At 38.8% G+C, this 15,336-nt stretch overlaps 1 protein-coding gene across 1 annotated transcript in view; it reads right to left on the reverse strand.

The window, feature by feature from the left end:
• Window positions 1–15,336, reverse strand: part of nol4.S (nucleolar protein 4 S homeolog) — a 171,435-nt gene that overhangs the window by 74,713 nt on the left and 81,386 nt on the right. Inside the window, exon 2 of the mRNA XM_018223692.2 lies at window positions 2,771–2,920. Within this exon, the coding sequence (XP_018079181.1) occupies window positions 2,771–2,920 (150 nt within the window). The remainder of the gene's footprint in view (window positions 1–2,770; window positions 2,921–15,336) is intronic.

The raw sequence follows: 15,336 nt of genomic DNA on the forward strand, positions 1-15,336 counted from the left end.
GACAGAGAATTGTGCAGAGAGTGCTGTGTGTCATAAAACCATCACTGATCTTTCGTATAACCAACAGATGGCGCTGTGTGATATTGCCATCACTGTTAATCCTTTATTCAACCAACAGATGGCGCTGTGTGATATTGCAGTTACTGTTATTCTTTGATATAACCAACAGATGGCGTGTGTGATATTGCAGTCACTGTTATTCTTTGATACAACCAACAGATGGCGCTGTGTGATATTGCAGTTACTGTTATTCTTTGATATAACCAACAGATGGCGCTGTGTGATATTGCAGTCACTGTTATTCTTTGATACAACCAACAGATGGCGCTGTGTGATATTGCAGTTACTGTTATTCTTTGATATAACCAACAGATGGCGCTGTGTGATATTGCAGTCTCTGTTATTCTTTGATATAACCAACAGAGGGCGCACTGTTATTCTTTCATAAAACCAACAGAGGGCATTGTGGGATATTGCAGTCTCTCCCCAAGTGAACTGTTGGTATAGGAATGATTAAAAGTGACTGCAATCTCGGCTACTGCCTGCTGACCCGAGTATAAGCCGAGGTAGACTTTTTCAGCACATTTTGGATGCTGAAAAACTTGGCTTTTACTCGAGTATATACGGTATAACTTTCTGGCTGATTCTTCCTAGTCAAAACATAAAATGAGGGTTTAATTAATGGTTAAACTCAACTGTAAGGCTGATTTCAGATGTGACACTTTTGAGCACCACAAACCACAAGCCTCCTACAGCTTCATTTGATTTTAACCCTCTAGTATATACATATATTTCATCCCAAATACGCAATTTCAGACTTTAACTTTATGAAAGATTTGTATAATCGAGACTCTTTCTGCTCCTTTAAGATCCTATTGCTCTTAAAAAGTTTATAGACATATTGTAGTAACAATAAACGTGCATACAGAAATAGGAGAACATTACATTTGAGCAATGCAGCCATGGTTCCTAAAATAACTACAGTAAAGCCAAATTTTACTTTTACTGACCTTCAGGCTCTATCTAAAAAACTAAAAATGCATTCAGCCCAAAGTAATCTAAATGATCCCACAGCCACAGCTCTGAGCCCCACCTAGAGGTGCCAGCCCACAGTTCTAGTCTAAAGGTGCCCACATGAAGCAAAATCTATTATTTATTTAAATATTTATTAGACAATATGTAAAATCCAATAGCCCAAGTATGAATCCCATTTTGCCAGGTGATCTATTTACAGGCGTATGGTTAGCCACGTGATTAAGTCCTCCTGGACATGTTTAGATTAATAATAATGTTTATATTTTTCATTTGTAAAGTCTGCAGAGCCAGAACAAAGTTGTTACAGTATTGTAAGTAATAGCAAAGTCATACATTAAAGGTTATGTTTCTGTGGTTGAGATGTTTTAGTGAAAAAAAACATGCATTTTTAGACAAAAAAAGCTCAAACTCAAGATTTATTACGCTCTAAAGCAGCAAAAATCTGAATCTGGAAATACTCCAGGTGAAACCTGTCAAATTCATGTAAAAATCAATGGCAGAGGCCCCTTTAACCATTTGAAGATATTTTTTGTCTGCACAATTTTTCAGGTGTTTTGACGTGCTTGGTTTTCGCTTCAACATCTCGACAAATTTGAGTTTGTCGTGCAACAATTCAAAAAATTCAAAGCATATCAGTTTTTTTGGGACTTTGGTTTCACCAATTCTTTTGACAATAATTATTGGTAAATTAAGGGGATTCGGGTTTGTGAGTTTGGTTGAATTTATTTTTAATAAAATAAGGCAAAAGTCAAGTTTTAGTAAATAACTAGGTTAGGTTTCTCAATTACATTTAGGGGCAAATTCATCAATGGTCGAATTTCGAGGGGTTAAATCCCTCGAAATTCGACTGGGGAATAGAATCGAATAGGCAATTCGGGCGAATTTACGCGCTGGCAAATAGTCGAATTGGCGAATATTCGCCAGGTGAAAAGGCGCCCGATCGAATATTCGCTCGAAGGATTTTCGTTCGATCGAATGCCTTTTTATTCGATCAAAAACTTGGAAAACAAGTCTATGGGACTTTCCCATAGGCTTTTAAAGCAATTCGGTAGGTTTTAGGTGCCGAAGTAGGCAGTCGAAGTATTTTTAAAAGAGACAGTACTTCGATTATCGAATGGGCGAATATTCGCAGCGTTTTTGCGCTCGATCCAGTACTTCGACTATCGAATGGCGAATAGTCGCAGCGTTTTTGCGCTCGATCTATTCGAATCATTCTACTCAGGCGAATTTACGCCAATATGATAGTCGAGGAGCACAAAAAACCACTCGAAATTCGAAGTTTTTTAATTCGAATCCTTCACTCGAGCTTGATGAATCGGCCCCTAAAACTTAATACCACAAATACTCTTGATAATTGTTTTCCAATAACAACTGATATTGGAAAACAATTCTACTAATGCTGTAGCCAATCTTTATTCTAATTTAGTTCTGACCCACCTACAAAGTCTAAATTGTAGGGAGATCAACTGACTTACCGAAGGTCACAAGAAGGTGGCACAAGAATCCAACCCAAGCTTCCCTCAGTTCATCACTGCTACGTAGTAGTTTATAAAGGAACCACTATGACATAGTAATTAGGATTTATACTCAAACAGTTACAGTAAAAACATAGATCATAAACTAGGGGAGCATCATGTCCCCTGGAGAAATAGTAGAAGTCAGCTAAACATGCACACAAACGGAAACTATTAACATGTGCTTGGAGTGCGCAAACTGATTATATCTTTGTACTCACAGCTTTATAAGTCCTCTTTTGTCCAGCGTGTTTTCTGATCTGTTCCCCATTAGGCCCTGTTTCCACATGCATGGAGTAGATAATGTCAAAGAAGTCTTCTACCACCGCCACTCTTCTTAAAGACAGCTTCTCTTCAATGCCAACTCCATCCTAAGGCAAACAAAAAGATAAGGAGCACTTCGTAAGCAGATCTATTCTGATATCCTAACACATTCACACAAAATATGATTACACTGGAAAAATGTTGTTGAGATTTGAATGCTGGCACCAAAGGGCTTCATATTGCTGGAAGTTAAGCCTAAGAGAAGAAATATTCATGTGTTTTCAGTATGCAAGGAGATGAGTGATGTGAGTCTTCTCTTTCTGGTTTTATGTTAGTAACATGTACATGCATTTAATATATTTAGCTTTTTTGGGCAATTTTTGGTCAGTGCATTGGTAACAGAAGCAGATGAATTTGCTGCAGATCAACTGCTTGTACCTGAAAATATATATGGGCAAAGAGGGGCTGATATAATCCAGGCACTGCTGCTTGCTCCTAGAGGCATTACACTGCTAAAGTATTAATTGTTAACAAAATCTGTGGCAGAACTACTGGAACTGTGGGGGCTGCACGAACTATACCCTGGCCCTGCACTGGGTACTTCCGTAACTCAACAAAACACTGACAAAAAAATATGAGTGAAAAAGATTTGAACATATAAAGGCTAACACACTAAACAGTACAATATGCAAATTGTAACTTTTGCCTGAGAATTGTCATGTTATCTTCCTAATGTTTTTTCGACTTGCATCAATGCAAGCACAGAGTTTGTTTTGGAAAAACTTATGCAAGTTTATACATGTTTCTTGTAGCTGGATAGCATTACTTCCGCTGCCGGTCAATAATGCCATTGGTATCTGATTCACTTGCCGCAAGTCACTTGCATGGATCCAAGCTGCTAAAGAACACCCTAAAGTTATTGGCATGCCCAGGCACTTGGTTATTCCAGGGTTCCCTTGCATTCATAAACTGCACTCATCAGCAGCAGGCTAAGCAGGCACATTACACTCACCCAAGAGTCTAAGGGTCATGCTAAGCTAAGGGTCAAGTACAGACACACACAACTTTGTCAGGGCCTGTTCATTGGCATCCATTTCATCGCTTTGAACTTGCATTTATAAATGAGCATCATAATGTACATTCATTCATCAACTTGAACTTCAGGCATTGGATTATGTCCAACTAGATGTACTTTATTTATTACAATATACAAGTTTTAGCAAGTCATGTGACAAAATGACATCACTAAGCTCCGTTTCTAACTGATGACATCACTAAGAACCGTTTATAAGGATATAATTTACAGGATATTTATGGTGTTTGTGTATTATAATGATATAATACACAAGAGCCATGAATAGCCTATAAACTCTATCCTTATCATTGATACTTTGTCATCTGTTTTGATTGGTCCACAATCATGTAATTTGTGTCACTTGACTTGCTGAAACTATTGTGTGTGTACTACAAAAAAATAATGTATCTGTTGGTGGAAAATATGAGGATATTAAAAACAATGCTGCTTCTGTTCTCCAAGTAGGACTTATGAAAGTGTAGGCCCAAGGCTCGTAGTCGGTAGGTATTAATAAACAAATATGAGTTGGAAAATCTTTTTAAAAGTGAGATCTTCCAAACAGGATAATTCTATTTATGACCTCTCCAGCTGTTGAGCTTAAACTTCCAGAATTCTGTGTCACCCATCTCATGTGATTTGCTGATTAAAACTAGAATGAGGCAGAGTAGTCATATGTGCTTTAAGACACATATACCTTGTCCCATTATCCACTCTCTATGCCCATCCATTGTCTGGTGCTTATGCAAATGGCCTGTAGATGTCACTGTGCTCATATTTATACTGTGCATACTTCCTGGTATCTTAAAAGTGAAAGTCAAAGCTTACTGTTGTGTGATGCCTGCATGACTCTGCTAATGAAGCACTGTTATACTCTACTCATCCTCGGCTAACCAAAATATAATGGGTGACAAGGATGGCTCTTCTACCTCTGCTCTGTTTTTTGCTTTATCACCTACCTGAAATACATGTTATAGTTGGTGGAGTTGCAGTTGCAATACTTCCTGGAAGGTTAAATGAGTTAACATAAACATCTGTGATGGCAAACTATATATAATCTATTTAACCATGATAATTTTCACAACAGTGTTATTATATTATTTCCTTGTCTTGGCGTTTAGATTTTATTATATTTAGTACACGTAAATGAAGTTTGCGCTGGATATTTCTTTATACAGATAAAAAAAAGAAAATAAATGCAGAACACACACACACTCTCTCTTGATGCAGAAACTGGTGACACTGAAAAAGGAGTACAATAAATCCTTAAAAGGGCTATGATCACCACCAGCACAACGAGTCTATATTTTCTTAATTTTCTTGTTATTTAAAGTGCTCAGACTGTCAAATATATTGTATTATATTATGCAGTGACATCAGTGTAAACATCCGGCTGCAGTTAGAAGGCCTACTTTTCATTGGATAAAATGCCTGATTTGTGGGAACTGGTGGAAACATAAGCACATAACGCTAAATGAGGCTCCCAGTCCAGTAAATTCTCTTTTTCATGGCATAAAATAAATATGCATATTGAAAAGAGATCCTTTTATTGGGTTGTCTGCAAATGCCCTTTTCTATGTCACCACTATGAGTACCAGTACTGACCAGTCCTGTAATACTGTTTGCTGTTTCCTACAGGTATCAAGTGTATGGTGTAAGAACCACTATAGTCAGGTGCCCAGAGGGTGACCCCAGAGGAATAAGCAGCAATATGTCCAGCATTGACAATGCTGCCTACTGCCTATACTGGAGTGTAATTTCTAAGGCAAAGCCAATCACCTACATAGACTCTTGAAGGGAATGTAAAGGCAAAAAAATAAAATCCCATTTTTACTTTCTTTATTGAAAAATAAATCTCCAATATACTTTAATTAAAAAATGTCTACCGTTTTTATAAGAAACCTAACTGTATGCAGTGATATTCTCCCTTCATTTACTTGCTCTGACTGTTGCAGATAGCAAACTTCAGACAGTCCTTAACTGCTCTGCAGGGAAACCATCATACTTTTAAAAGGCAGGGGGAAGCCCTCCCACCTTACTTCCCATAACTTGAGCTGCTTTGTTTGTTTCCCGGCGACCGTGTAGAGATGCATATCCACAGAAGTCAGAGCAAGTAAATTAAATTTCACTGCATACAGTCAGGTTTCTTGAAAAAACAGTACAGATTTATTATTGAGTATAGGTTTCTTTTTCAGTTAATAAAGTAAAAAGGGGATTTTATTTTTGCCTTTACATCCTGTTTCCAACTCAAGGTGCAGGGACAAAGATTATGGAGCCAGATTTAAATAGATAAACTGGGATTCTATTTGGAGGATTATTTTGCTGCAGCCACTGGTTCTAGAGAGTGGATAAAGTTATTAGTTTAGTGAAAGTGGTATGTGACAAGTTATTATTACTATTATTATTAGCATGTATTTCTATAGCGCCAACATATTGCGTAGCACTGTAAAGTAAATGTGATTATACAACTAAATCACATGAATTATATACATAGAACATATAGAGTTACGTGCATCACAATCAAGACCGGTACAAAAGACCCTATGCAAAAGAGCATACACTCTAAAGGGAATATGGGCAAGATTGAATTAAGTGGGTGAGAAATGTGGTACTGTATGTGGTGTTGCATTTGGTAGTTAAGTAGAGTGAGGGTAGGCTTCTCGAAAGAAGTGCGTTTTAAGAAATTTCTTGAAAGCAGAAAGGTTGGGAGACAGTCGGACAGACCGTGGGAGAGAGTTCCAGAGGAGGGGTGCAGCCCTTGCAAAGTCTTGAATGTGAGCATGTGAGGATTTAATGAGAGAAGAATTGAGTAGCAGGTCAGTACAGGAGTGGTTAGGTGAGTATATAGAGATGAGTTCAGAGATGTAGGGTGGGGCAGAGTTATGAAGTGCTTTGAATGTCAGGGTCAATAATTTGAATTTGATTCTGAAAGGTAACAGAAGCCAGTGCAGGGATTGACAGAATGGCGAGGCAGAGGAGGAGCGGTTGCTGAGGTGTATGAGCCTCGCAGCAGTGTTCATTATGGACTGGAGAGGTGACAGTCTCTGGAGGGGGAGGCCAATTAAAAGAGAGTTACAGTAGTCTAGACACGATATGATTAGAGAGTGAATAAGAATTTTGGCAGCATCTTGGGTGATAAATGATCGTATTTTGGATATTTTCCTTAGGTGGAAGTGACATGATTTAATAAGTGACTGGATATGAGGAGTGAATGACAGGACAGAATCTAGGATAACCCCAAGGCACAGGGCCTGTGGAGAGGGGGTAATAGTGGAATTATTAACTATGATGGATACTTCAGGGATGTTACTGGTGTTAGTTGGAGGAAAGAGAACCATTTCAGTTTTAGAGAGGTTTAATTTTAGGTAGCTTTGCGACATCCAGGTAGAGATAGCGGACAGGCAGGAGGAGACGCGAGTTAGGAGTTCTGGGTTGAGATCAGGAGATGAGAGATAGATCTGCGTATCGTCAGCATAGAGGTAGTAGTGGAAGGGAGGGTGGTGGAAGTCTAGGGGGGTTGAGTAGTGTAATGTCCCTTCTGTTAGTGTCAATTTTGTTATTGAAGTGCTCAGCAATATCTTGAGCAGAGACAGATGTGCATGATGGGGGTTTAGAGCCTCATTATTAATTTTGGATCTCTGTCCATCCAGTGAGGATCAGACATCTTTCATTTGTCCCAAATTTGCTGCACAGTTTCCTGAAGTGAACTCTAAAACTAAAAAAATAAAATAAAAAAAGATTGTTTCATTTATTCAGTATTTCAGTAATATGTAAACTAAACTACACTACATTTTTCTAGAATAAACAAAAAGCTACCTTTGCAATGGAACTTGCCGATTTTTTTGAATGAAACATAATTGTATGTTATCACTGGAAATGGCTAAATAATTTCTTTGTCAGATTCCTTGAGTTCACTGATTGCAGCCTCTGAGTAATGCCAGAGGCCCAAGAACCTCTCTTTAAGGGCTATTCCACACGGGGAGATAGCCTTGCGTTTGCGGTCGCGGCGACAAAGCGCCGCGCCAGTCGCCGCGACCGGCGCAGGCGACAGTTTTGTATGGGCGCCTATGTAAAAACGCCTGTGCTAACCACACGAGGCGATGCGCTTTTCAACAGTCGCCTGAAAATGCCTCGCCAGGCTTTTTCAGGCGACTGTTGAAAAGCGCATCGCCTCGTGTGGTTAGCACAGGCGTTTTTACATAGGCGCCCATACAAAACTGTCGCCTGCGCCGGTCGCGGCGACTGGCGCGGCGCTTTGTCGCCGCGACCGCAAACGCAGGGCTATCTCCCCGTGTGGACTAGCCCTAAGCAATGTGCTTCATGCCCTAATGCAGCTGCTTGAGATAAAATTTAGAAAGAGCCAATCCAGTTCAGTAACAGTCACACATACAATCAGTGCCGGCTTATTGGTTACTTTCCCTCTCAGTATGTGGCTCTGAAAGCTCTGCATGCAGGCCTCTCCATAATACATTGAAAATTACGTCCAACTATGCGTCGTTTTTATCCCGCCATCCCTTTCTTTTATTAGTCCCACAGGTCAGAGTGAGCCTGCTGTGACTGGTTCTCAAATAAATACAACTTGATACTGGGGAAGTAAGGGACTGAGTGTGCATTATGATTCCCCAGTAACATTTCTTATTGTGCAAGAAAGGAATAAGGTTTCTCAATTACCATTCCCTGCACTCATTTGTGAGCATATAATGGGAAAGATCACTTTACCCATCATTTGTTTTAGAGCAAGAGTGTCTGTAGCCTTCAGTTCTCTGCTGTCTTCTTTGCTCTTATCTGTAGTTTGCAGTAGCTGGAGAATTAAGGGACTGACAGTTCTCTAAAGAGCTATTTGAAACGCATTATCTTATTCATGTGATGTATTGGAATGACGACTAAATCAGAGAAGTATGCGAGCAAAAAGTACAAATGGTATAAAGATGTGCATAACAATGGCTAGCCTTATTCACAGCCTGTTGCACACTGTGACTGTCATTAGGCATGAGGTCAAATATGATGTTTAATTAGTAATCAGTTAAGATGCAGGAACATGGCAGCTTAAGGTACATACACAAGGCACAGTGCAGTGCATTTTTATAAAGTCCACTGCATAGCAATGCAAGTATTAGATAATCTCAGCCTGATCTATGGTTCTTTACCCAGGCAAGAGGATATCAATAGCGAGCGCAAAGCATTGGACTAAACAATTTTTTCATCTGCATTTGGCATTGATGTCTTTTGGCTATAGATCTGAAGGGCAGAATGAAATCATTCACATATGTAGTACCATGTGGTGGAATGCATAATACTCCACTGCCTGAAAATGAGCATGGGAACATACCAAATCTTATACCCCTAGATACATGGAATATACAGATAACATAGGATAGAACAAAGTTTTCTTCTCCCATCTGAATTTTTCCCACACTATGCTTTTTTTAATTAAAAAAAGCACATTTCTTGAGGGACCTCTATTCCTGATTACTGGTTCTACTTACTATAAAAAATCCCTTTGAAGAAGTGTCATCAAGCCAAACAGCCGGTATACACAGTGCTATCACTCAATTCATTCAAACAGAGACACAAGGTCAGATTCAGGGAGATTAGTCACCCGGCACCAAATCTCTTCTTCGGCGACTTATCTTCCCGAACTGCCTCCCCTGCTTTCCCACCAGCTAGAATGTAAATTGGCAGCGGGATGGCTCTCGGAGTGCTTCGTTTTCTGAAGTTGCCTCACGTGGAAGCTGCAGACATAATACTGTGCTAAATGCAAGGCATGAGCGTTCATTGAAAGTAGAAGTGTTGAATCACAGAGGTCAATGTGAGTAACCTGCAAGGAGTGGAATGAACATCAAATTCTCACTGGGCTGAAGTGGGGGAACAATTTCAAGTGGAATATGGCTGAAATTCCTCATAGGTTGCTGGTGAAAAAAAAATCCCAAATGGTAGAGTAAAAGGATGATTCTTAAACATATAAGAAATGAAGAGAACAAAATTTAGGATTCCTTCATGGTTCAAAAATGTCTGCTTTTAGTAAATAGTAACAGCATGTTGGACAAGTGATACTGACTAATGTAAATGATACTGTACACACTCAACCAAACCTAAACCCTAAAACTGCCATCATAAGGCCCCAGTGAAGCCAGCACAAAGATTAGTGCTGACTATTTGAATATGATGGCCTAATTATTCCAAGCATTGCATGCTTTTGAGGTCCAATTTATGTTTAAATAAATCTTGAAAAATATTTTTCAGGGTTTCCGAATAAAATTGGGGTAACATACAGCTCACTAAGGGGCTGTGTTTGACAATCCCAATATTCCACCCACTTACAATTGAACTCCCTGCTGTAAATTCAGTGAGTTTAGAAGGCTAAAATTTAAGTTTTTTCAGTAGCAAGTTTCTACCAAAATAGTTGCATCAATCATAAGGAACCCCATTATCCAGAAAGCTCAGAATTAATAGGCTTCATTATAATAAAATAACTCAAATTTGTAAAAATAATTTTTTCTGCAATTATAAAACAGTACCTTGTACTTGATGCTAAATAAGATTCATTATTGTTGGAGGCAACACAATCCTATTGGATTTATGTATTATTTTTATTATTTTAAATATACTTAAGGTATAAAGATCCAAATTAAAGAAACATTCCTTATATGGAAAACCTTATCATTCAGGTGTGGCCTGGTCTGCTGCAGGAACTAACAAAGCAGACACCTGTAAGCTGAGAGCACTGGACTTATGGCACAAGCCAAAACATACATTTAGATACACACTGGATCAAATATTTTTTTTCCCTAGCTGTTCTCTTAATGTCAAGTCCTAGGGGTTACACATTGCATTGTGTGTGTGAAGCTTCCTTCATTACATTACAGCTGTAATGATCGTGATAAATTATGAGCACTTCATAACTTGTCAAACTGCAATAAATCATAAGAACCAAGCCAGTGACTCTGAAGCCTACAGATGGTGGAGCCCATAAAATGAATAAAAGATATTATCCAGTTCCCACGAGTTATCAAGGAATTTGGGCTTAAAGGACAAATGTCAATACTAGTGCTTGTCAATCTTGAGTCGCTTTGTACAGTATTGTGGACATTTCTTTAAAAAAAAATGGCTGTGTTGCTTTTACATTTGCATTTCAGGCAATCATGTTATTTCAATGTGCTGAACAATAAAACAGCCTGATAATGTCAAAACTCCTGAGCCTCCCTCTCAGTGCATCTCTATGGAAAATACCCAGCCAACCAATTGTTTATACATAACTATACTCTCCCAGGAGAAGTATTTAGTGAAGTCACATAGAAAAGATGAAAACCAAATTAATCAGAAATACATATTTTAAGAAGTAATGCAAATATAAAACAGTACTATGGTGACTGGATAAATCTGTTTTAAATATACTTCTTCAGCAGATGCTTAAACGAGTTTAAAGGGATTTCTCAAACAGTGGTTGCAAAACATATACCGGTATGGGATCCGTTATCTGGAAACCCATTATCCAGAAAGTTTCCAAATTACGGAAAGGCCGTCTCCCATAGACTCCATTATAATCAAATAATCCAAAAAATCATAAAACAGTGCCTTGTACTTGATCCCAACAAAGATGTAATTAATCCTTATTGGAAGCAGAACCAGCCTGTTGGGTTTATTTAATGTTTACATGATTTTCTAGTAGACTTAAGGTGGGAAGATCCAAATTAAGGAAAGACCCATTATCCGGAAAGCCCCAGGTCCCAAGCATACTGGATAATAGGTCCCATACCTGTATAGGAAAACATTTAAAATGGAATTTACAGAAAGCTGTCTTTAAGGATTGATAGTTGAACTCAGTTAATAGATGAATTAACAAATCATAATCTAGTGACATGACATATAACGGAATAATCATATGCAGGAATGGGATCCATTTTACAGAAATCTGGCATTCAGAAAGATCAGAATTACCATTAGTCCATCTCCCATAGAGTCCCTTTTAAGATAACAAGATTTTTAAAAAGTATTTCCTTTTTCTCTGTAATAATGAAACAGTGCCTTCTATTACGATATATTAATTAAACTGCATGAATCCATATTGATGGCATAAAAATACTATTTATTTAATGTTTAAATGGTGATCCAAATGATGGAAAGATTGCTTAACCAGAAAGCCCCAGGTTCCATAAATTCCAAAAAAACAGATCCTATTATGTATTGTAACCTAGCCAGAGTGCTTCCATTATAAAAAATTATAAGAAATGTATAAGAAATGTATTAGAAAATAAACTGAAGTGCGGGTTTGAGGGTTGGGTTTGCAGCTCTTTCAGTTAATAGATGATTAACTGCACTGTTTGTAGTTAGGTCTGTTGTACCCAGCTTTTTTAGTCTGGATATTAAGCTGAAGCAGTGGGTTTTTGTTATATTCAAATAATCTGAAACAGTACTGACCCATGCATGGCTACATTGGTATGTGAGGGTTCATGTAATTTAAGAAATTAATAAACTAGCACACTAGTATTCATAAATATTCATAAATAGGATAGGAATCTGGTGATAGCATCTAATATGCACATGCCTGAAGATAGCAAGACTATATATCCCATATATATAACCCATATATCTTTGCTAACATAAATCTAGGCCTGCCTACACAAATTTTCAACAAAAACAGTCAAGATAGTTATTGAAAAGGTTTTAACATCCCATTGAGAAATCTATCTGCTTTGTCTGTTCCCCAAGGGGCGTCAATAGGCCCATTTTATGATCTGACTAAATGAATGGAATAGCACAATTTGTCTTAGTGCATAGTTGGCCTAAAACAGGGGTGTCCAACCTTTTGGCTTCCCTGGGGCCACACATGAAATACACAAACACTTTTGATTTGTAAAAGTAAAGAAAATACACAGAAAAGAACTATAATAACAGTTGGATAACCAGATGGAGCTATACACTGGAATATGGGACACCTGGACATTAAAAAGACTTATTATTACATTATTATGACGTTTCCTTGGGAATTGAGCGTTTCAAGCTGGGCCGCATTCATATCCATCCTTGGGCCACAGGTTGAACACATCTGGCCTAAAAAGATCAAAGTAAAACTATACCCCCAAAATGAATACTGGAGAAAAATCTAGTTTATATCAAATTAAATGGCATATTAAAAATCTTACCAAACTGGATATCTATTTAAGTAAATATTGCCCTTTTACATCTCTTGCCTTGAACCACCATTTCATGATGGTCTGTGTGCTGCCTCAGAGATCACCTGACCAGAAATACTACAACTCTAACTGTAACAGGAAGAAGTGTGGAAGCAAAAGACAGAACTCTGTCTGTTTATTGGCTCATGTGACCTAACATGTATAGTTTGTGTGCACTGTGAATCGTCCGATCCCAGGGTGAGGCCCTAATTTTTTAAAGTGGAAGTTTTCTATTTATGATTACCCAATGGCACACAGTACTAAAAAAGTATATTATTATGAAAATGGTTTATTTACATGAAGCAGGGTTTACATATGAGCTGTTTTATGCAATATCTTTTTATAGAGACCTACATTGTTTGAGGGGTATAGTTTTCCATTAAGTGCTGCTTGATTTGTGACCTGGTGAATAACACGTTTATGGCAGGACGGTGAAAGCAAATAATGATAGATTCCTCCACAAAATTCACTAGAGACAAATATCCCAAAATCCAGTTTGCTTTTTCATATTTTTGAAATATTACTAGTGTGCTGCCTCAGCAGTTAAAGTTATCAGGGTTAAAATATATATGTTTAATTGCTTATGTTTATATGCATACCCATTGTTATGCTGCCACCTGCTGACCAAGGCTGTATTGCAAGCTCTGTATTTCCTTGTTTGTAAACCCTCCTCCTATTCCTTCCTTATGTGTGATGTCAGTTCCTCCCATCATCCTCTTGTGTTCCTGCCTTCCATGAGTGAGGAGCTACAGCTCAGAGGTTAGGAAGGAAATATTCTTTTTGACCTGCAGCACTTATACATCCACTGCTACATTGTTTATCCACCTCAAATAAAGCAGCTTTGTGGACTACAAGTGTCTGGTGAGTTCAGCTATCTGGCAAAGGTTGCCCTCAGTGGTTGTTACAGCTCCATACAGGCCCAGCAGGGAGGTCTCACGGGGATTCAGCCATTATCTCAGCAATTGGAGTCAGAAAAGTCAAAAAGAATAGTAATTCTATAACCTGATGTCACACTGTATGTTCCATCAAGTCTCCACTCACTGGCAAGTCATTTATATTCAATCTGCAGCCAAGATTAATGCAGTCTAACAACTCCCTGCAAGCACATGGTTCTACAAGCACATGCTGTTCCCAGTGAATGTTCAGGACTGTTTTATGCAATTGGATTGTGTTATTGTGCTGCTCAAGCTGCTGTATATACTGCTCTCAGGGTCCTGCTATAACACTGCTGCAGTTTGCCCCACACTCCTGCCACTGCTGTAACTTTCTTAAAGAGACAGTAACCATTTTCAGCAAAAGTGCAAAATGTCTCAGCAAGGCTCTGTGCATTCATTTTCAACTGAAGCTAAGCAAGTGCACCATGCACCAGAGCTCACAGACATCCAGGGAGAAAACCCCATATATACTGCAGAGCAAAGCGTCAGGCCCAAGCGCATAATAAAACCATCTCAAAAATCCAGAGAAAATTATGAGATTACAAGGGATGAGTTTTCAAGCAATTTATCAGAACTATGGGATAGAACTGTGCAATGCATGTCTGTTCTTTCACATTCTAACAATGACGCAGCCGATTTAAGAGACTGTATAAATCGCTTATCTGCTAACTATGAACGTTATCAGCGGCTGTCTGCTAAATATACTACCTTCTTAAAGGACACTAATATAGAGGAATCCTCAGCAGAGCTAACCAGATCCGAAGCCTTAGACCAAGAAAGAGTCCTTTTGGTGCAAAGCACTAAGGATAAGGCAGAGCTCAAGATTACACACCTGCAAGAGACTAGGTCTCACAGATCCACATCATCACGGCTCACATCAAGATCTTCCAAGACCTCTCATTCTAGGAAATCCACACTAAGTGACAAGCTTATAGAAGCCCGTGCTAATGCAGAAGCAGTTAAGGTGCAAATTTCCTATGCTAAAAGAGAGGTTAAACTTAAAGCAGAAGTTGCAAAGCAGCAAGCAGAAGTTGCACGCCAGCAATCAGAGGCAGCAGCAGAAGTTGCAAAGCAGCAAGCAGAAGTTGCACGCCACCAAGCAGAAGCAGCGGCAGAAGCTGCACGCCAGCAATCAGAGGCAGCAGCAGAAGTTGCAAGAAAGCAAGCAGAAGCTGCACGAAAAAGGGCAGAAATGGAAGCCGAATTAGAAATTCTTCAAATGGAAAAGGAAAAAGCAGCAGCTATTGCAAGGTTAAAGGTCTTTGAGCAAGCACTGGGAGAATGGCATGAACCAGACTGCCCTATCCCAGCAGAGTCTGAAGATCCTGTTGAACGCACAAGTA

This window comes from Xenopus laevis, chromosome 6S (genome assembly GCF_017654675.1).
Source record: "Xenopus laevis strain J_2021 chromosome 6S, Xenopus_laevis_v10.1, whole genome shotgun sequence".
Lineage (NCBI taxonomy): Eukaryota > Metazoa > Chordata > Amphibia > Anura > Pipidae > Xenopus > Xenopus laevis.